The 23,389-nt window shown below is 43.9% G+C and overlaps 2 protein-coding genes across 2 annotated transcripts in view; both read left to right on the top strand.

The window, feature by feature from the left end:
- Nucleotides 1-23,389, top strand: part of LOC136179333 (ribonuclease inhibitor-like) — a 73,186-nt gene that overhangs the window by 23,293 nt on the left and 26,504 nt on the right. The gene's annotated exons all lie outside the window — the stretch shown is intronic.
- On the top strand, nucleotides 3,247-13,781 carry LOC136179330 (NLR family CARD domain-containing protein 3-like). The gene is made up of 4 exons (XM_065955504.1): nucleotides 3,247-3,430; nucleotides 7,264-7,475; nucleotides 7,755-9,633; nucleotides 13,255-13,781. Exons 1-4 carry the CDS (start codon nucleotides 3,300-3,302, stop codon nucleotides 13,268-13,270), a joined length of 2,238 nt encoding a protein of 745 aa, XP_065811576.1. The 5' UTR covers nucleotides 3,247-3,299; the 3' UTR covers nucleotides 13,271-13,781.

Here is a 23,389-nt window from a genome sequence, read left to right as displayed (position 1 = left end):
AAATCTGAATAACACAGATGAGCGTTAATACATCATGAGTAGGAGGAGAGCAGCACGATACACAGATCATCTTTCACTGGACGCTGACATGTTGTTGTTGTTTTGTTTACAGAAAACATGTGGGACATACTGAAGAGTTGAACGCTTCTCATGACGACACATCTTTGATTTTGGCTGTTTGACGATGATCAAAAATGTGTTCATAACAATAATTAAATTAAAGACTAATATATTAATACTATCCACATGATGTCATAAATAGAAATATAAAATAAATATGTAAAATACAATGTGAGCTGCAGCTGCTGACCGCAGTAAAGATCTATGTTGATTCAGGGTTTCATAGTGCCGTTAGGTAACAGTTTGAGTTCGAGCACTCGGTGAACGTTAAGTATCAAACTGAATAAAGACGTTCAAGCATCATCACCGACAGTCCATCAGTCTGCTAAACAGAGCGACGTCATGACAACATGTGACTTCTACCATCTTGTTCTGGTACTCAAACTGATTTCTTCTTTTTCTTTCTCTGCTAAAGAAACGAAAAGGTAAGCTGACACGCTTTTTTTTTTCTCTCCAAAGGTGGCTGTGAATTCAATGTTTATATTTTCATGCTGTGAATCTTTTCTCAAACTTTAATTCAAGGTTTCTATGTGGTCTTTTATTTATTTTTTAAATTGATTGAATTCATTAAAACTACAGGGGAAGGAAAGAGGAGGTCTTTGTGCTGAGGTGTGTTCAGACTAAAGAGGAGCGTTAGACGTGGTTCCCATTGCATATCAACTAAAATACTGTAAAGGCTTGAAAATCATGATTTGGGGCGCCAGGGACCTAGCGGTTAGGTCGCACCCCATGTGTGGACACTATAGGCCTCCAAGTGTGCAACCCTGGGTTCAAGTCCAACCTTTGGTACCTTTACCTCATGTCATTCACTTCTCTTTCTCCCTGATTCTCTTCTCTACTCACTGTCCTCTGAAGAACAGGAACAGAAAGAACTCTCAGTAGAAGTTGATGTTATTAGCTCCCTGAACTAACAAAAGTCATGCCTTTTTCAGTTCCAGGAAATAACAAGAAGGGGAAGTGTTCTGTGAGTCAGAGCTTAGACTCCATTCTGAGTGGACAGAGCAGAAGGACAAAGATGTGTGACACAGGGTGAGTTTAATTCAACATTATTATGACTTTACTGTTTAAACCTCTGGTTCATCAGTTAATGAAGCAGGTTCATGCTGAGTAATACTTTAAAACTGATCACATACAGAGCAGGATCAGCTCTGTGAATGTGGACTACTTCCTCTTTTCAAAATACATTTTGTGTACACACACACACACACACACACACACACACACACACACACACACACACACACACACACACACACACACACACACTCACACACACACTCACACACACACACACACACACACACACACACACACACACACACACACACACACACAAACACACAAACACTCCAGTGTTTCCTCTAGGTTTAGAGCTCTGGGGGGGTCCTGCGAGTTGTTCCTGCAACTCCCGTTTCTGAGCTCCCCTGAATGCAGCATGCTAACAGCGCGTTCCCTGAGTAACAGCAGAGAGAGAGACATGCCCAGAAAAGTCTGAAGTCAACTAAGCAGACTACTTCATTTTCTGATGCTTCTTACGGACTTTTATTAATGTGTGTGTCGGTGAGACACAACCACACACACCCAGACCTCCTCTGGTGTGTGTGTGTGTTTGTGTGTGTGTGTGTGTGTGTGTGTGTGTGTGTGTGTGTGTGTGTGTGTGTGTGTGTGAAGTGACATTGATCAGTGTGGCGCTGTTCTCAAAGTTGAACGTCTTTCGACTGATAGCGTTTGAGTGCAGTGACTAAAAACAGCTGACACCGAGGGTGTTTTAGCGCCCAGGAAGCTGAACTACATTAGTTTTGTATTTCAGCTGGATGTCAGCGTGGTACTGTAATCTCTGTTCACTTTAAATCTAAGCCTGCTGTACGGGTTGTGCCTGTTAGTATTTATTTTCACATAATCATTCACTTGAATCATTTTGTGGATATATCATTTTAAATCTGTCGACCATCTAAGGGTCATTGGTTTAGGTCTGTGTGGATGTAACAGTTTGTGTAAGACTCTCATAGCAGCAGATCTATTTTTGGAGAGGAGCCGAGTGTATGTTGTGAGCTTAAATGACTTCAATGTAGATATCTGACAGTTTCAAGTGAAGGTAATGTCACCTCTCTAGCCTTTTAGAAGTCTTCCCAAATGGTAAAAGAATTTGTAGGCTGTACCAGCTAACAGAATATAACAGGACCGTTAACATGAAAAGTTTGTCAGCCATTTGTGTTCTGTTGCTGTTGTCTGACCTCGGCCCAATAAATTCTAAGATAAGCCACTGTCTGTTTCACCATTTCATCATTGGACATTTCCAGCAGAAACATCATGGCGTCATGATGTTCTTACATGCTTTTATATTTTGATATCTTTTTCTCTATATGGGTAATGTGCAATATATGTTGTGTTTTATACATGGGTCTGTACTTTTCTGTTGACATGTCGATGTGTTTTTCTATTGTTTTTATGGATTCTACTGTGAGGCCGCTGAATGTGTGCAGCACTTTGAGCCCAAGACAAATGTCTGAAGTTATAGTATTTACAGCTGCTCCTTTGAGCCCAAATCAACGCCACAGCGCTCTTCTTTTCATCATGTTGGACTTGAGACAGCGAGGCGTCAGTTTAAACACACCTGAAGCTGGTTGACCCGCTGTTAAAGAGATGCTAGTCTGTGCTCTGTTAATCATGTTACACCAAGCAAAGCCATTCCAGCATATAGAGCACCATTGTGACCCTCGCTCTGCCACTGTGGTCGGTAGGTTGAGCAAATTCACCCGCCACTGCAAAAAGACACCCGTATGTGACGAGTGCTGATTTCCAACCCTGTTTTATACACTTCTAGTTGTACAAATGTCCTAAAGGTCATGGTTGCTGTTAAATACTAACATGTTAGTTTAATGTTTAAAGTTTAAGACTCAATGTCTTGTTATTGGCATTATTCAGGGCAGATCAGACGGACAAATCATGTTAGGATCAAAACAAACTGCACTGAGGTGCTGCATCAGGTACTTAGACAGACAGGAAGGAAGAGAAAATCAAATGAAGGATCACATCAGGTAATGAGATGTGGACACTTGACCATCTCCGTCTTTCACATTTTTCCTGCTTGTGTCTCACCTGTTTGTTATTTTGTCCTCAGGTTGTTTTACCTGCATGAACGTCTTTTATTGTCCTCTGATCAATCTGGAGATCAGAAGATGAGTGATCGAGGAGACAAAGAGGAGGACAGAGCAGAGTCTCCTCTGTCCAGCTGTCTCTCTATGAAGAGTGACCGGTCTAAAGGTCGTCCTCCAGCCTTCAGTAATGAACCAGGACCCTCAGATCCACAGTAAGAGAACTTTTTTTAATCACCAAACTGTCAAACTAAAAGAAAGAGTCCTGAACACCATAATGTGTTGATTTTCTTGTTTTTAATCATCAACCTGCACACAGTGATCATACAGAGAAAGTCACTGAACTCATAACAACATACTAAGGATTATATATATGTATTATATGTTTATAGATCAGATAATATGATTTCAGTATTGACTCTTTGGTTGTGTATCTAGTCGTCTTCTCTGTGATTCTGCAGGAAGAAGTCTTTTAAACTGATCCTGAAGTTTAGTGAGATCTGCTGTGATCGTTTTCTTTCAATCATGTTTTCTGTTGTGTCCACTCTTTGTTTGTCTTTTTTAATGTTTTCTAACATGACTACACAATGAGATCTGTTTTTTTTTTTTTTTACTGAAGTACCGTAAAATCCGGTGTAAGATGCACTTTTAATACCTGTTTTTATTTCATCTTAAAAGTTGGCTGGGTCTTACTAATATACCAGTATAAAATGTTGACACATGAGCCATCATTACCGCGGGTGCAGAAGTCACCATCACTGGGTGCGGCCGGACACGATTAAAAAACCATCCCCATTCATTGGGCCTGATTTACTAAAGGTTTGTGTGTCTTAAAACGTGTGCAAACTTGATACCACCCGCAAGAAATGTGTTAACTGATCTACTAACGGAGCGCAGTGAGGACTGCGTCTTTCATCTGAACAAAACAACACGCATTGACCATTTAGTACGTTTGACTTAATGAATATTCAATATGGGGCGTTTCTGTCCTAGAAAGGAGAAAATGCAAACAAGTTAAGTTAGTACACGCATTGTGATTTACCAAGCCTGACAAAAACTGAGGTGATTGTGACGGTGTCTGAATTGAACACCTTTGAAAAGAAGGTGCTAACCCAGGAGACCAGTGTTACACACAACAGACTGCTGTTATTGAAGTTAGGAGGAGACATAGGCACAACAAAAGAAGACATACAGATCACGTTATTCCCCACACATGTTAATAAGTTTGGAATGACAGCAGGAAACACCATGATTAAACTATATTGTTGCCTATTTAAACAAAACTGAACATTCACAGCCTCTGCTTTCTAAAGAATCTCAACACTGACGTTTATTTCTTCCTATTTCCCTCTTCTCACCAACATTTTATTTTAAACTTGGGATTTCCTTTTTCTCGGGTTGTGCGTCTCTCCCCCAGCTCGTGTCCTCTGGTGCGCTCCTCTCCATAGTGCGCTCGTCTCCTCCCTCTAAAGCCCGCTGCTGCTACGCTTGACTGGGGGGACCTCACCACTGCTTGTACCCCCGTCTTAGATAACTCTTAGGAAGAGCGTTTATGTCCGATCAGACACAGCGCTGGCCAGCTGTCTGGTGCTCAACAATGTGCCGAGTGTCACGCCTGAGCGCCACAGAGGACACAGCTCACACCTCCTGCACAATGTATGACAATTCATCTTCAAAAGATGAAGAAAACAGAGGCCCTGTTTAATGCAGAGGTTTTCTTATGAGCCAAATTTTCTTTTTGTAATATTCAGTTTTATCTGCTATAACTCAAAAATACTGGACGTTCATTTACCTCTTCCACTGATACCTATTTTGCGCTTGCCGTCATTCTGCTTTCCGTCCAAACTCTCCATGACGTAAACCAGTAGAACACACAAAAACCCAACTTAAATAGTACCGCCTCCACAAGGTTTACACCTGGTGTCATTCACGCAAATTTTCTCAGTCGATCCCCCAAAAAACACACACTCACCAAACGTGCAATTTTTTGGAGTGAACACACAGTTTAGTACTCTTTACTTGGGACTTTAGTAAATCAGGCCCTCAGTGTATTAAGAGCTGATTGCACGCTGTTCTGGGAAAGACAGCGACACAGACCAGTCTGGCTGCGCTACTTTTTCAAAACTTTTCCCTCAAGAGGTCATAATAATGAATTTACAGAAAACTGTAGGATATTGTTCCATAAATAAACCTTGTTGAACGCTCTTTTGATTGAAAGAGTCCTTTATTAAAGTTAAAGAGAAACAAGTGGAGTCGGGCAGAGAGCTCACAAGCTAGAAGTCTCTGCTTCACAACTTTCCCTGTAGGCTGAGAGCTCGACTACCGTACTGTAGCTGGTAGGAGAGCAGACTCCACAAAGAGAAAACAGACTAAAAGGGTGACAGAGCTGAACAGTAACTGCAGGTTTTGGACTTGAACACAATACAAACTGTCACGCAGGAAGACAGTGTAAACTTTATTTTCTCTCTGAGAGACCTTCAAAAACACAGCGCGTCTTATACCAGAGCAACTTATATTTCAGATTTTACGGTACTTCTTTTTTTAACTCATGACACAGCTCCTGCACATGCTCAGTGTGCAGGTCGTGACACAGCTCCTGCACATGCTCAGTGTGCAGGTCATGAGACAGCTCCTGCACATGCTCAGTGTGCAGGTCGTGACACAGCTCCTGCACATGCTCAGTGTGCAGGTCGTGACACAGCTCCTGCACATGCTCAGTGTGCAGCTCTCTATAAAGCTGATTAATAACTTTTAAAAGGTCTCAGGTCTCAACCTAAATGTTAAACACTTTGAACTTATGGCTGTTAAAGATTGTAATGTTCCCCATATTTGTAATAATCCAGTGAATCAGCAGGTCACATACCTGGGAGTAGTTATCACCACGGAGCAAAATATAAGGTGCACCTTAAATTTGAATCCCATCGTTGATAAAACTCTTGTTTACAAAGAGATTTATCTCTGAGATGAAGGACCTTTCTCTCAAAAGCTGAGGGCATTTCCAGACTCACTAATCCGGCTCTATCTTTGGATGTTGACTAAAATGTAACCAAAAGATTTGATTATACGTTGTTTAACTTTCTGTGGAAAAACAAAATACATTATGTTAAAAAGAACGTGACAATAAACACGAGTCAATGTGGGGGCTTGAACTTTTTAGACTTCACAGCTCTTAACATTCAAAGTGAACAGGTTGAGACATTTTAAATAACCAAACATCTCTATGGAATATGATTCCTAATGATGTGGATTTCCTTGTTGTTGGTATGTTTGATGAAGAAATTTGCCGTTGAGTCTGACTTGCTTTCAAAGAGTATAATTTTATTTAAGCAAGAAACAGAGTCACTGGTCACGTCTGACCAGGAGGATCAAGAAGCTAAATAATGATCTCCCCGAACATACAGAGACAATCGCCTATATGCATCTAAACGTCTGCTTTTCATCATGGGTCAAAAAAAACATCATGTAACACATCCATATTTGGCAATACTCCTACACAACACCTCAATGTAAACATTCAACTTGAGAGGACTCCTAAATCTCCTTCAGATACAAATCTCTCCAGATGTACACGTTATAAACTTAAAGGAGCAGTATATTATCTCTGTCCTAGTTACGTCAGAAACTTCACTAATTATGTTTTTTCTAAAGTTGGTGGCCTGGAATTTATTACTGTGCAACTATAATATCAGTAAAATCCCGATCAAACTATCCAACTTCCATAAACAGATACTCTTGACTTGGTCTCTCATCTTGAAACATAACTTCTCTCCACACAGATATTACATCTGGAACAATAAGGACATTCTCTACAAAAATGAATCCCTGTTATTTGAAAACTGGTTGAAAATAACATCTCACTTGTAGGTCAGTTATTGGACTCAGGTGGTAGACTCTATGGTTACACAGACAGACTTCTGCACATGCTCACTGCGGAGGACATGGCACACCTTTTTAAAACGTTTTGTGTCTTTATTTGATTCAGTCCACCACTGGTTTCTAAATGTCAGTGTCAGTTTTCACGGCTTTATGATTTCCCTTATCTCCACAGAATAACAAAGGGGTCTGTTTCTGTGGAGGAGCAGCTGTCCAGCTGTGCTTTGTGTCAGTGTGTCCTAAGAGATCCAGTTTCTACCAGATGTGGACACTGGTTCTGTAGACAGTGTCTCACCTCATACTGGGACCAGTCTACTTCATCAGGAGAGTCCTCCTGTCCCCAGTGTGGAAAGCGATCTAAAATAAGAGGAGGACTGCAGATATCCAGTAAGTCCAGCACTGTAATAAGTAAGACTGAAGTCATTGTGTCTAAAAACAAGACAGAGCAGTTAGTATTTTCATTGATATATAGTTAAATGAAACATTTACATTTTATCTGATTCTTGCTGTCAGTTTATATTCAGTATATTTTATTTATCTTGTAGCAGCACACATTTATTACAGGGATGTTTTTGTGTCATGCAGTTTGCTGAATGTGTAATAATGAAAATTGTTTATTTGATCATTTTATAAATCCAGTCTCAGGATATGTTTCTTCTCTTTCAGCAGATAGAGGTCTGCAGGAGGTTACAGATGAACTTAAGATCAGTCTGAGGAGGAGATGTGAACATGTGACTGAAGGAAGTGATGAAACAGGAAGTAGAACCCTCCTCAACAGGATCTACACTGAGCTCTACATCACAGAGGGACAGAGTGAAGAGGTGAACACCCAACATGAGGTGAGACAGCTTGAGACAGACTCTAAAAAGAAGACCCTCCATGAGACTCCAATCAAGTGTCAGGACATCTTTAAAGCCTTACCCGACCAACAGAACCAAAAGACAAGAGCTCAACCCGACCAACAGAACCAAAAGACAGAAGCTCAACCCGACCAACAGAAACCCATCAGAGTGGTTCTGACAAACGGCGTCGCTGGTGTTGGAAAAACCTTCTCAGTGCAGAAGTTCACTCTGGACTGGGCAGACGGCTCAGAGAACCAAGATGTCAGTCTGGTGATCCTGCTTTCATTCAGGGAGCTGAACTTGATCAGAGATAAGGAGTACAGTCTTCTTGAGCTGCTCCGTGTTTTCCATCCAACATTACAGAAGGTCACAGCAGAGACGCTCGCTGTCTGTAAACTGTTGTTCATCTTTGACGGCCTGGATGAAAGCAGACCGTCGTTGGACTTCAAAAACAGGGAGGTTGTGTCTGATGTCACAAAGAAATCACCGTTAAACACACTGTTGACAAACCTCATCAAGGGGAATCTGCTCCCCTCAGCTCTCATCTGGATAACTTCTCGACCTGCAGCAGCCAATCAGATTCCTCCTGCATGTGTTGACAGGGTAACAGAAGTACGAGGCTTCACTGACACCCAGAAGGAGGAGTACTTCAGGAGGAGGTTCAGTGATGATGAAGATCTGTCCAGCAGAATCATCTCACACATCAAGACATCCAGGAGCCTCCACATCATGTGTCTGATCCCGGTCTTCTGCTGGATCACTGCCACAGTTCTGGAGCACATGATGAGCACAGAGCAGAGAGGAGAGCTGCCCAAGACCCTGACTGACATGTACTCACACTTCCTGCTGGTTCAGACAAAGAGGAAGAAGAACAAGTATGATGAGGGACGTGAGACAAGTCCACATGAGCTGGTGAAGGCTGACAGGGAAGTTCTTCTGAAACTGGGGAGGCTGGCGTTTGAACATCTGGAGAAAGGAAACATCATGTTCTATAAAGAAGACCTTGAGCGTTGTGGTCTGGATGTCACAGAGGCCTCGGTGTACTCAGGAGTTTGTACAGAGATCTTCAAAACAGAGTGTGTGATCTTCCAGAAAACAGTCTACTGCTTTGTTCATCTGAGCGTTCAGGAGTTCCTGGCTGCAGTCTACATGTTCCACTGTTTGACAAACAGGAAGAGAGGTACAGTGAAGGCTTTCCTGAAAAACATCATTTTTCAAACTCCTGAAAGTGATGACTCATCCCTGGATGTCTTCCTGAGGAGTGCCATGGAGAAATCCCTGAAAAGTAAAAATGGTCACCTGGACCTGTTTGTTCGCTTCCTTCATGGCCTCTCTCTGGAGTCCAACCAGAGACTCTTAGGAGGCCTGCTGGGTCGGAGAGACAACAGTCCAGAAATGATCCAGAGAGTCATCAACAACCTGAAGAAGATGAACAGTGATGATATCTCTCCTGACAGAAGCATCAACATCTTCCACTGTCTGACAGAGATGAACGACCTCTCAGTCCATCAGGAGATCCAAGAGTTCCTGAAGTCAGGGAACAGATCAGAGGAGGAACTCTCTGATATCCACTGCTCTGCTCTGGCCTACATGCTGCAGATGTCAGAGGAGGTTCTGGATGAGTTGGACCTGAGGAAGTACAAGACATCAGAGCAGGGACGACTGAGACTGATTCCAGCTGTGAGGAACTGCAGGAAGGCAGAGTAAGTCCAGATGTGATTAAATATGAGTCAAAATAAGTTTAGTTCTTCAAATATATACTATACAATATCTAGGTTTTTGAAAACAGTGTTTATCTGAAATATTAACAAACTCTTCAGTCACTTGTATTTTGTTACAAGTTCTCTTGAGCTGCTTTAAATGCTGTGAGTGAAATATGTCTTTTTTTAGATGTAGTGTTTACCAACTTCAAGGTCACAGCTAATTTGTTTCATAATAATCCCTACATTTACTATTTTTCTTTTATCATCCTATTAGTGTCAGTAATAACAATAGTGATTATTGTTAGAATAAATATTATTATCATTTCAACTAGGGCTGTCGCGGTAACCGCAAAAATGAATAACCACGGTAAGAACAAGATAAGATTCATAACAAGTGTCATCTCAAGACGCTTTACAAAAAGCAGGTCAAAGACTTTACTCTTGTTTAATATCATAAAAGAGCAGGTAAAAAGACCTTACTTATTTCAATATTACAAAGACCTAAGACCTAAAGATCCATCATGAGCAGCAACATTTACAGCTCATGTAAATTACCGGCTCATGATGAAACAGCCCTCGTGCCAAGACTGGACCTGGCTTGAAAAAAAGAAAGGGGGAGATGGGATCAGATGCAGGAAGAGGGATAGGGAACGGGGGGGGGGGGACCTCATAGACCTCAGGAGTTCCCAGGAAATTATGTTGTTAGTAACTGAGATTTACAGATAGTGACATGCAGTAATATGATCTCACATAGAGAGATTTGATTTGATTTTTAAACAGACCTTTATTTTTCAGTCTTCTTACTGTTCAACAATAATATACATTCCTAAAATTCACAGATGACATTCACAAAATAAACAGATGTTACATCAGCACATGTCCATGAACTAACTGATCGTGCTCTACAGAGCACAGCACACTGTCATGAGTCCACACTGACTGGAAAGTCTCCAGGTCCTGATTTGCTCTGTAGAAGCTGAAGTCCAAAGACACCCTGGATTTTAACATTTGTACAAACAACAGCTTCACATCAACAACATCGTCTGGCTCCTCCACCTTCCTCCTCCTACTCATGTACACGGCCATCTTAGCCTGACCAAGAACAAAGTTTATCAGCTGGCATTTGTGTTTGTGTTGTCGAGTGTATTTAAAACCACAAATAAAAACCTGCTTAATAAAAAACTCTTTAAAACCACTAAAAACCTTCTCCAGAAGGTCAAACAGAGGTTTCAGCTGACTGCACTGTAAAAAACAGTGAAACACCGTCTCCCTGTGCACACAGAAAGGACACTGATCAACAACATTCACATTAAGAACAGAGATAAAAGAGTTCACAGCAATGATTCCATGCAGGATTCTCCACTGGAGGTCTGCATGTCTCTTACACAAGGGGGGTTTGTACAAAGACTCCCAGGAGGGTCTAAACTCAGGAGCTAGCCCCAAATAAGTCCTCCAGGGGGTGTCACTGCGTGCGTTCAGTGTCTTTTTATTCAAAGTCTTAACAATCAGTTTGTAAAGAGTCTTTCCTGCAGCGTCACTAAAAGAGCAGCCTGCAGCGTTGGCCAGTAGAGGACCAGAACAGTCCTTCAGGTCTGCAGACAGAGTGAACTCAGGAAACGGGTCAGTTTGGTCAGGCAGCAGAGAACCGTCCCCATAGTCCGACATCAGAGACATCTCTTGTCCTGTCAGCTGATGTCTCCAGTGCTTCAGCAACCGATCAACGACTCTGGTCGACCTCACCCCCAGACGAGCAGCCAGACCAACAGGACAGTCCAGCTGAGGTCCCGTCAGCTCCACCACCTGCTCCAGAGTGGAAATCCTGGCACTGCAGAACTTTCCGGACAGGCTCGGTCCAGCCCAGTCAGGAAGATGAAAACGACCTCCAAACAGTACCGGCTCTTTAAGCAGCCAGTACAAAGAGTGGGAGTGTCCCTGTCTCTGCCTGTTCACCAGACTCCACACGTTAAAAACACTTTGATAAAATCCAGTGACAGAGGAAATGTTCACTTGCTGTAAATCCATTAAAAACAGAGACGAGCTCAGCCCCAGTTCTCCAAACCGCTGTAGAAGACAGCAGGCCAGCGGTCTCCAGACCAGGTCTGCAGGCCCAGTGAGTAGTCTCTGGAGGAACTGCAGGCGGAGAGTAGCCCCCCTGCTGGCCAGGTGAACTAGTCCATGTCCCCCTTCCTCTTTAGGGAGGAAGAGCACACTCTGAGGAATCCAGTGTAACCTGTCCCAAAAGAAATCAACTAACACTCTTTGAATGTTACACAGGAGAGAGGACGGAGGGTCGATACAGGTCAGTCTGTGCCACAGGGCAGAGGAAACAAGATTATTGGCCACAAGTACACGACCTTTAAAAGACATCTTTGGCAACAGCCACCTCCATTTATCAAGACGTCCTTTTACTTTTTCTAAAACACCCTCCCAGTTTTTACTGACAAAAGTTTCATTCCCCAAAAACACTCCCAAATATTTAAAACCTCCTGACTTCCAAAAGAGGCCTCCAGGCAGACTGAGCCGACCCCTCAGCTTCTCTCCCACCATCACTGCTTCACTTTTCAGCCAGTTCACTTTGGCAGAAGATATCGACCCAAACAAAATCACAGTTTCTTTTAAAACATCGATATCTCTCTGCTGATTAACAAAAATAATGACGTCATCAGCATATGCTGACAATTTAAAACTGACTTCTGAGGCAGGAAAACGAACACCAGAGAGACCTGACCTCAGTCTGTGAAGCAGGGGTTCGATGGCTAGGGAATATAACATCCCAGATAATGAGCAGCCCTGCCTCACCCCCCTCTGTACACTAAAAGGAGCACTCAGGCCTCCGTTGATCTTTAGCACACTCGCAATGTCACGGTACAAAACCTGGATCTTAGCTAAGAAACATGGGTTGAACCCAAAGGCGGTTAGAGTCCGCCACAGATACTGGTGTTCAACCCGATCAAAAGCCTTTTCCTGGTCTAGTGAAATCAGACCAGTGTCTACAGCCAATGAACCAGAGACTTCCAAAACATGCCGAATAAGAGTGATGTTATCACTGATGAGCCTGCCGGGCACACAGTAGGTCTGGTCTGTGTGGATGATCGACCCCATCACCTGCCTTAGTCTGGATGCCAGGACCTTAGACAGGATTTTGTAGTCTGTGCAAAGTAATGACACTGGTCTCCAGTTCTTTAGATCCTGAAGGTCGCCTTTCTTTGGCAGCAGAGTAATGACTGCTCTCCTGCAGCTCAGAGGCAGACGACCCCTCTCCAAACTGTCTCTTAAAACCTCCAGGAGATCCTCTCCCAGCACACTCCAAAATACTTTATAAAAGTCAACAGGAAGGCCATCAATACCTGGAGCTTTTCCATTCTGCAGACTCATGACAGCAGAGTAGAGTTCAGGCAGAGACAGCTGGGCCTCAAGCTCTGTGTTGTTTTCAGCGCTGACTTGAGGAAGACCAGTGTAGAAAGACTCACCCACCTCTGGACGATCAACGAACTCACTCGTGTACAGATCCTTATAAAAACCAGCTGCATGTTTTCTGATCCCAGCAGAATCTAAGATCGATTGTCCACTGTTTGATCGTACAGAGTGAAAGATCTTCTTCTGTCCACTTTTCTTCTCCAGACCAAAAAAGAACTGAGACGGAGCATCCATCTGGGTGACATCCAGGAACCGAGACCTGACCAGAGCCCCCTGTGCTTTAACGCCCAGCAGGTTGGCTAAAGCCGACTTTTTAGATTTTAGGGAAGCTAAATGTCCCTGATTTCCTGTGGCATCAACTAAACCCTGTAGTTCTACCACTTCAATCTCTAGATCTCTCAAAGATCTGCTAATGTCCCTGGTGACATTGCGAGTGTACTGCTGACACAACTGTTTAATCTGACTTTTTCCAAAGTCCCACCACTGCTGAATGGTTTTAAAATCAGACTTAAGCTGTCTGTGAGTGACCCAAAAGTACTCCAGTGCAGACTTAAAAGCTTTATCGTGCAGCAGTGTGGTGTTAAAATGCCAATACGCACTCTGAAGTCTGACATTCTTAATAAAAACAGAACAATAAACGAGACAGTGATCAGTGAAGCCTACAGGAACAATAAGACACTCTTTAAAAACATTCATGTTGTGTTTAAAACAATAAAAGCGATCCAACCTGGCCAGAGCTAAAATATTGTCTTTAGAGTGACTCCATGTGTACTGTCTGTGTGTGTGGTGTAAACTCCTCCACACATCCAGCAGCTCGTGTGTTTCTAAAAACTGTCTGAGTCTGTGTGAGGAGGCGCTGTGAGGCTCTTGGTGGTTTCTATCTAAACCTGGGTTTGCTGTACAGTTAAAATCCCCCCCAAGAATAAATACTCCCCTGTGTTGCACTTTTTAACAGTGTCACACAAAACACTCAACACACCCAACCTGTCCACAGCGTGACATGGGACGTACACATTAATCAGAGTCATCTTTACATTTTCATACTGCACTCTAATTTTCAATAAACAGCCTTCAATGACCTCCTCTACTTCACACGAAGCAGGCAGAAAGCCTCTAGAAAACATAAAACCAACTCCTCCACTACAGGTGGACTTATGGCTGAGGATCACCTCCCCAGGCCACTCCTTCCTCCACTGACTCTCGTTCCTAGAGTCACTGTGTGACTCCTGAAACATTAAAATATCTAACTTTTTGAACTCCATCAGTTGAAATAGTGCAGCTCTTTTTGCATCATCTCTCGCTCCATTTAAATTTAAGGTGCCAATTTTAAATTCACACATTGAGAGATAGGAGTTTAAAAAAGAAACAAGATAAAAACACAACAAGAGGAAAGAGATGAGACACAGTCTAAACATCATCATCATCGATTTGTGTTTTCGCTTTCCCGATCAGTTTTTTGAGACGACAGATCTCTTGACCTGTGAGGCCGTCGTCCCCAAAAGCACTGGAGCGCCAAGTTAAAGGCCGAGCTGAACTTACAAAACACTTCAGGTCTGGAAAGAAATCCTCTAAATTGAGCAGCCTGAGGCCCTTGGTGTCCTGTAGAAACTTTTTAATGTGAGCTGAGGTGTAAGCGACTGGTCCTTCTTCTTGTGTGGACATGAGCTCACTGTCACTCTCTGCTCTTCCTGCTCCTGTCTTTCTGTCCTTCTTCACTGCTTTAGTACTGCCCTGAAAGCTTTCACTCTTCCTTTTCTGAGAAATCTTTAATGACTCTTCATCAGACATATCCTCATCTTCAACATAATCAACACATACACTATTATTACTTTCCTGCCTTACCTCCTGACTTTCACTGATCAAACTTTTTTCTTTCTCACTTGAATCACATTCAGTTATCTCCTTTTCTTTGTCTCCCTGTTTCCTGTTCTTTACCTGGCCCTCATCACTGACCACTGACAGCTCTGCCGAGCACCGCGACAGCTCCGCCGAGCTCCGCGGCGGCAGCATCGACCGGCACCGCGTCTGCAGCCGCAGCCGGCCCGGGGGTCACAGCTGCCGCCGTGACCTCAGCAGCCGGTGCTGCCTGAGTATTTCCCCGCACATGAACATTTTTTTCCGGGCATGAGCGGATTAAATGTCCCTCTGCACCATACCCAAAGCACTTCATGGTCGCTGATGTTGCGAACACCATGTAATTAAAACCATCGACTTTGAAATTAAAAGACAAATTAAGATCATCCGAGTTGTTTTTCATGACCATGAAAACTTGTCTTCTGTGACAAACAACGTGTTTGAGCAGGGGGGACTTGCATCCCAGAGACACCATCTTCACCTGGGACACTACCTGCCCATACCGGCACAGCTCTTTTACCAACATTTCATTTTTAATGAACGGGGGGGCGTTAGAGATGGTGACTCTTTTAGCCGGGTTGATCAGGGGGAGAACAGAGGTGAAAGTGTCCTTAATGACGACACCTTGTTCGACCACATCGTTCACTTTAGCCGTGCTATCTAAAAAAATAACAATGGCCCCGTTCATGCGGGAGGCAGACCTCACGCTGCCGTAACCCACCACCTCTCCAACCGCTAAACTAGCCTCCTCCACCGAGCAGCTGACAGCCGGCACCAACTTCACTGCATGTCGGCGTGTCAGCTTCTCAAAGTCCTGCTCCACGTCTACGACGGGCATGCTGCCCAGCCGAGCTGGTAAACAAACAACTAAACAACAACAAACTACTAAACACAAACTATGTTAACCAAAGAAAGAAAAATAACACACAAACATTCAAAAGTTTGAAACTCACGACGAAGCTCACGCTGCCACTCACAATCCACTCACTCACCATCCACTCAGAGAGAGAGAGAGAGGGAGAGACGGAGAGAGAGGGAGAGAGAGAGAGGAGAGAGAGAGAGAGAGGGAGAGAGAGAGAAAGAGGAGAGAGAGAGAGGGAGAGAGAGAGAAAGAGAGAGAGGGAGAGAGAGAGAGGAGAGAGAGAGAGGGAGAGAGAGAGAAAGAGAGAGAGGGAGAGAAAGAGAGAGAGAGAGGAGAGGGAGAGAGAGAGAAAGAGAGAGAGGGAGAGAGAGAAAGAGAGAGAGAGAAAGAGAGAGAGAGAGAAAGAGAGAGAGAGAGAGAGAAAGAGAGAGAGAGAAAGAGATTTTTTTTGATTTTTGCAAAACACTTTATTTACATAATTTTAGTTTTCACAGTTCAACAGTTCAACAAAGTGCTAATGCATTAAAATCCGAGTATGTTTAAAAAAATAATAATTTATCTGATAAAAACTTGTGCAAAAACTAATTCTTCATTAACAACTGAACAAATTATGTCATTAAAACACCAGCGCTGTTTAAAAGCATCCAAGTCTCCAATGTGTTTATAAAATCTAAAATCTAGCCAGAGTCTCGCCCTAATGTTTACCAGCCACACTGCTTTGGCTTCCTGCCCTTCTCTGTTCTCCACTCTGTTTTTTCTGCTAATGTAAATGGCCATTTTTGCCTCACCTGAAAGGTAGTTAAGGAGCTGCCACTTCTCTTTTTGTTCTTTTTTGTAGGCAGCTCCCATAATAAAAACCCTCTCAGTAAAAACCACATCAAAAAAAGTAAAAACCAATGTTAAAAGAGAGAAGAAGCTTGTGAGCCTCTTACACTCTATAAAAACATTCAGTCTCTGGAAGGCAACAAAAAGGACAGGTGTTAAGAACAGCAGGATTAAGAACAGAAAGAAAAGCATTGGAGGCAATAGCACCATGTAAAATCCTCCACTGGTGGTCGGCAGTCCGTTTTTTGAGGGGAGGTTTATATAAAATCCTCCACTGTGGGCCGGCTCCATTTGCTCCCAGTCTGTTTGACCACACAGTGGGGGGGCGGTTGCACAGTCCGGCCTTGTGGAGCGCCTTCACACAGTTCATGTACCAGGTTTTTTTGTCAGCTTTGTTTATTGTCAGCTTTTCTGGGTGTGCTATAGCCAGCAGGGGGCCGGTGAGCTCCCCCAGGCCTGGGCTCAGGAAGACGTCAGGGAAGGGGTCTGCAGGGTCCGGTCTGGCCTTTCTTTTCCCATAGTCCATGAGGAGGCTCCTCTCTTTCCCCGAAAGCTTCTGGCGCCATAGCTCCAGGAGCCTCCCCGCCACCCGGACAGATTGCAGGCCCAGAAGAGAGCCCAGGGCCCGGGCATCACGCAGCACCGGCCTCACTGCATCCACCAGCTGCTGCAGGCACAGGGTCTTGGTTTTGAGCAGCGCCACCGTCAGGCCAGGGGTGACGCTGCTGCTGATGTCCAGCTTGGCCCTGTGAATCAATGGCTCTCTCAACAACCAGTACAGAGAGTCAGACTTTGGGCACCTTTTACAGTTAAAAAGGGCCCAAGACTTAAAAACACCCTGATAAAACGGAGGCAGCCCACTTAATTTTAAAAGTTTAGAATCAATTAAAAACAGAGCAGCATCCAGCCCCAGGAACTCTGCACGTCTGAGAATGCAGCTGGCCACATCTCTCCACACTAGATCAGCCGGACCTGTCAGATATTTTTGTAAGAACTGTAGTCTGAAGGTGGCTGTCCGGCTGGCCAGGTGGACGAGGCCCTGTCCCCCTCCTCTCTGGTTAAAAACAGCACCCCTTGTGGCACCCAGTGTAGACCATCCCAAAAAAAATCTACCATTTTCTTTTGTAACTGGGCTAGCAAGCCTGAAGGGGGGTCTACACAGGTTAAACGGTGCCACAGTTGGGATGCTACAAGGTTGTTTAAAACCAATACTCTACCTTTAAAAGACATTTGAGGGAGCAGCCATTTCCACTTGGAAAGTTTCCCCTCAATTTTTTCTGTGACGCTCTCCCAGTTCTTCTGGACTATGTGTTCTTTCCCGAGGAAAACCCCCAGGTACTTAAAGCCATCTGTTCTCCAGGCCAAGCTCTGGTGAAGAACTGGGAGACCGTCACGCCACTCACCGACAGCGAGGGCTTCACTTTTTATCCAATTCACCCTCGCTGCCGATGTTACGCTAAAACATTTTATAATGTTGGTTAAAATATCTGCATCCCTCTGGTCTTTGATAAAAACAACAATGTCATCGGCATAAGCACTTAAGACAATGTTGCTATTAAAACCAGGTAAAACCAAGCCCTGTAAGTGGTAGCGTATATTGTTCAGGAGGGGTTCCAGGGAGAGTGTGTAAAGCATGCCGGACAGAGCACAGCCCTGCCTGACGCCTCTACACACCCTGAAAGGAGCACACAGGCCGCCGTTAAACTTCAGCACACTCTCAACCCCACTGTACAACACTTTGATCTTGGCTATGAAACCAGCGCTGAACCCAAACTTCTCCATAACTTTCCAGAGGAAGTTGTGTTCAACGCGGTCAAATGCCTTTTCCTGGTCTAGAGAAATCAGACCAGTGTTAGAGCCCGATGAGTTGGAGACGTCCAAAACATCACGAATGAGGTGGACATTGTCCACCATGGACCTGCCGGGCACACAGTAGGTCTGGTCCCGGTGGATGACTTGCTCCATAGCCTTCCCCAGCCTGTAGGCAAAGACTTTGGACAGAAGCTTGTAATCCACACACAGCAAAGACACGGGGCGCCAGTTTTTGATGTCCAGCAGGTTACCTTATTTCGGGAGCAAGGTGATTACGGCTCTCCTGCAGGACATGGGCATTGAGCCAGAGATTGACATAAAAGTTTAATCTCAGTCTTACCATGGTCCCACCACTGCCTAAGACTGTTAAACTCACCCTTCCTCTGTCTAAAAACATCCCAGAAATAAATAAGAACCTCTTTAAAATGTTTATCAAATGTTAAGACTGAATTAAAATGCCAATAAGCACTTTTAGGTAAAATGTTTTGAATAAAAACATTACACAAGAGTAAAGAATGGTCAGTAAAACCAGCAGGAACAATACTGCACATTTTAAAAATATTAAAATGATGCTTAAAACAATAAATACGGTCTAGTCTAGCTGAGGAGATCCTACTCTCTCTGAGGTGGGACCATGTGTACTGTCGGCAGTCTGCATGCATCCTTCTCCACACGTCCACCAGGCCATGAGAATAGACCAGCTGCCTCAGAACATGTTGGGAAACTGGATGCGGCTCTGCATGGTTGCGATCTAAAGATGCATTTTCTGTACAGTTAAAATCCCCACCCAAGAATAAAAAATCCTCCGAGGCACAGCCATTTAAAACATGGTTAACTTTTTGTAAAAACAGCTTCCTCTCTGCACCGATTGTTGGAGCATACACATTGATAAAAACTGCAGTAAAAAGGTCGAACCGTGCTTTAATTAAAAGCAACCTCCCCTCGATAAAATGCTCGACCTCCAGTGAAACCGGAGTGAAAGACTTGGAGAGGAGAAAGCCAACTCCTCCACTAAGAGAAGTGTTGTGACTTAAAATGACTTCCCTCTCCCACTCTCTCCTCCAGTCTGCCTCATTGATGCTATCACTATGTGTCTCCTGTAAATAAAAAACATCAATATGTTTCATTTTGGCCGTTTCATATATAGCTGCTCTTTTTTTTGACTCTCTGGCTCCATTTATATTCAAACTTCCCACTCTAAAATTATCCATAAGTGAGAAATTAAGAACAAAAATAAAAATCAATAAATTAATTAAAACACACATTGGAGCTCTTCCCGTCATCATTGTTCAGTTGTTTTCTAACTTTAAGCACAAGTTTTTTTAATCTAAAAAACTCCTTGTTAGTGATGCCAGACTCCTCCTTTTGGCTCATGTGGAGTCTGGCCGAGGTATAAAACAAACTTAAAACTGGGAAATGCTCTTCAACTTTAACACCTTTAGCATTTTTGGTTTTTGCTAAAAATGACTTAATCATTTCTGCAGAGTAAAGTTTTTTCTGTTGACTGTTACTTATTTTAAATCCAGATATATCACTGCTGTCAGAGACACAGTCATCACTTTCACTTTCCTCTGTCTGTCCCTGTCCCCCTACTGTCTGTCTGTCCTCCTCCTCCACTTTGCTATTCTTTGCCTCATACTTTGCGCCTCTAGTTTTCCTTCTGCGTTTAGAAGCAGATTTGACCCTCACTGCCTCCTCTTCCTCCTCCTCCATCTCAGCCTCTTCCACCTGTTCCCCCCATGTAAGTTTACTGTTCCCCCCACCTGCCTCCTCTGCCTGTGTTTCATCTTCCTCCTCTGACACACCCTCCTGCGTTTCACTGACCCCACTTGCTTTATTTATCTGTACTTCACTCACACTTTTTCCAGCTGTTTCTTCCCCCTTTTCTTCACCCACCTCACTTTCCACCACATCACCCAAAACCTCTCCTTCACTTCCCTGATTGTTTTCACCCACACCGTGCACATCATTCATACTCACCACCCCGTGCTCCAGGTCAGACACAGCAGCGGCGAGGCGCGGCGCGCTCCGCGGTGCCGCTATCGGCCGCTCAGATGCCGCGGTCCGGGCCGCAGCGGATGAAGTCTCTGCCGCGGCCTCAGGCCGCGGGGCAGGGGCCTCCCGCTGCTCCGCTGCAACCGGCGGAGCAGCGGAAAGCCCGCCACAGGGCCGGGCGTCACCCCACGGCCAGGCGGAGCCGGATCCCCTTGTCTCGGACAGGCCTTCACGGTGTGTCCCTCCTCACCACAACCAAAACATTTCATAGCCGACGAGGTGGCAAATATCACGTAGTCATAATCATCTACTTGAACATGGAAGCGGAGGTTGAGGTCCGCATCCCGATTGTTAAGTATCATAAACAGTTGTCTCCGGTGAGACACCACGTGTTTCAGCAGCTGAGATCTACATCCAGACAGAATCTTTTTTATGGGGGACACCACCTTCCCATGTCTGGAGAGCTCTCTGCTAAGAAACTCGTCGGTTATGAACGGAGGGACATTGGACAGGATGACTCTGGTGGAAGGCTGTGTCAGCGGAGTCACCTGTACAAACATTTCGTTCACCGTGATGCCTGTCTCAACGACTCGGTTCACCTTCTCCACCTGATCCAGGAAGATGACCACGGCGCTGTTCATCCAAGCGGCCGACCTCACGCTGCTGTGCCCGACCTTTTCTCCCACCGCAAGCCCAATCTCCTCCACGCTGCACGGAAAGCTGCCATTAATTTTAATGCCATGCTTTCTCGTGAGGTGGCCGAAGGTGACTCCATTTACCATGACGTCTGAAGACGCCGACCGGCGAGACACCGGCAGGAGAGAAAAAGAAAAACACAAACACAAACACACACTAACAATTAACTTAAAGTGAACCTACACCCAATAAACTACATTAAATTAAATCAAATTACCAAAGAAAAAAACCACGACAACCACTCGCTCAGCGTCTCACTCCACACCACTCACTCCCAGCATGCACCAGAGAGAGGAGAAGGAGGGAGAGAGAGAGAGAGAGGGAGAGAGAAAGAGATGAGGAAGAGGGAGAGAGAGAGAGAAAGAGAGAGGGAGAGGGAGAGAGAGAGAGAGAGAGAGAGATCGGGAGAGGGAGAGAGAAAGAGATGAGGAAGAGGGAGAGAGAGAGAGAGAGAGAGAGAGAGAGATCGGGAGAAAGAGAGGGAGAGGGAGAGAGAGAGAGAGAGAGAGAGAGAGATTGGGAGAGAGGGACAGAGAGATCGGGAGAGAGAGAGAGAGAGAGAGAGCGGTATCAGTTCTCCTGGTAGTCTAAGTCTATAGCAGCAGAACTAGGATCTGGTCTACACCAGCGTCAGCCCTAACTATAAGATTTATCAAAAAGGAAAGTTTGAAGTCTATAATTTATTCAAACTTATTTTATTGTTTTCTTAACAACAACGCAGTGACAATCAGAGACAGAGACAAACGTTCACACACACACACACACACACACACACACACACACACACACACACACACACACACACACACACACACACACAGCTGAAACAGTTATAATCATGACAGTTGGTTTTAAAACCTGTACAGTGTGATATTACCTCACACCACGCTATTGAGCCACCTTGGATCACCGCGGCAGCCCTAATTACAACCCCATTAACCAAAGACTGGGATAATGTTGAATGCTGATTTAAAGGTTAACTCCTGCACACGGTCTATTAAGTAAATCAAGAATATTTCTCTTTGTCTTGATTTAAACTGCTCGGACATTTTTGTTTTCCTCCTTCATGGACTCGAGCCAACGTCACGAGATTAAAGTCTGACGAGTTGTGTTAGCGTGCGTGGAAAGGGACATTTGATTAGTTTTTCTGTCCTCACTTTGTGCTGATGTAAAGGGTTAAAAAAACCTGTATATAATTCATTAAAATGTGTATCGTCTAAAGCTAAAAACAAAGGTTATCAAAAAGTTAAAAATGGATGACAAGATTTGAAAACTGTGTTAAAAGTCATTGGGACAGTCGGAACAAATGTATTGAGTTAAAAATAGACCCCAACATATCTTTTTATGTTTATGTGTCTAAAATATCTGTTTAGAGCCGAATTCCAGTGCACTGAACTTGTTACTATTGCAATCCTCAATCAGGTCACTAGAGGGCGCATAGCGCTTGTGAGGAGCATAATACCCCAAAGAGAGGCAAGTTCTGCAGAATAAATCCTGCAGCCGAGCTGAACACAGCTAAACTGTGTTGCTTCTTTGTATTTACATCCAGAAACTTCTTCTCTGGCACCACTAGGCCAGGTCGGGGGAGCAACACTGACAGTAGAAGAACTTAAAGTAACACCATTAACCAGATAACTGTTTAGTAAAAGTGACATGATTACTGAAGTTACCAACAGTAATACCTTACATCACGTTACAGACAGAAGGTGGCCGGGTGGAGAAAAAAGTAAACCGGACAAAATAATACATTTAGTTTTTGTTTTACACACATTTGTTCCAGTACATTTAATTGTGTTAGTAAGGTATTATGTTCCGCAGAAAATTAAAAGTATTATGCTCACCTTTATTTTTTTTAAAGGAAGTCGTGTCAGCAGACTGGGGACTCAATTTATGTTATTTGTTGTCACAACCCCCCCCCCCCCCGTCTCTTAAGTGCCCCTTTATTACAAATTTACAAACTCAAAACAAGAATTCATCTGAGAACAATTCATTTGCAATAAGCTTCAAAAACAAGATTTCTTTCTCTAGTTAGCTTTGACAAAGTTGAGCATGTAACGGGGGGTTAGGGGTTAATAAAAGTAACGTAACAGAGTGATTTGTGTAATGTATCATTAGAGCGCTAGAAGCGCTGTTGTGAAGTGCGACTTTGCACTGTGATCCTCCTCAGCCACCGTACCTGATAGAGTGCATTGTTGTTACGTGCAGTGTGTGAGTTCAGAATAAAGCTACACAGTGACAAGTTAACACAGCCTGATTCTTAAGCCACAGTTCTTTACAATTTGTGACAACAAACAA

The sequence above is a fragment of the Labrus bergylta genome, chromosome 5, assembly GCF_963930695.1.
Source record: "Labrus bergylta chromosome 5, fLabBer1.1, whole genome shotgun sequence".
In the NCBI taxonomy this organism is placed as follows: Eukaryota; Metazoa; Chordata; class Actinopteri; order Labriformes; family Labridae; genus Labrus; species Labrus bergylta.
This window is presented reverse-complemented; position numbering and strand designations above follow the sequence as displayed.

Excerpts from the sequence above, each read along its gene's own strand:
- LOC136179330 (XM_065955504.1), top strand. The coding sequence starts at position 3,300 with ATGAGTGATCGAGGAGACAAAGAGGAGGACAGAGCAGAGTCTCCTCTG. Across the intron at positions 3,431-7,263 it reads CCAGGACCCTCAGATCCACA|AATAACAAAGGGGTCTGTTT; the intron begins GTAAGAGAACTT and ends TTATCTCCACAG. Across the intron at positions 7,476-7,754 it reads AGGAGGACTGCAGATATCCA|CAGATAGAGGTCTGCAGGAG; the intron begins GTAAGTCCAGCA and ends CTTCTCTTTCAG.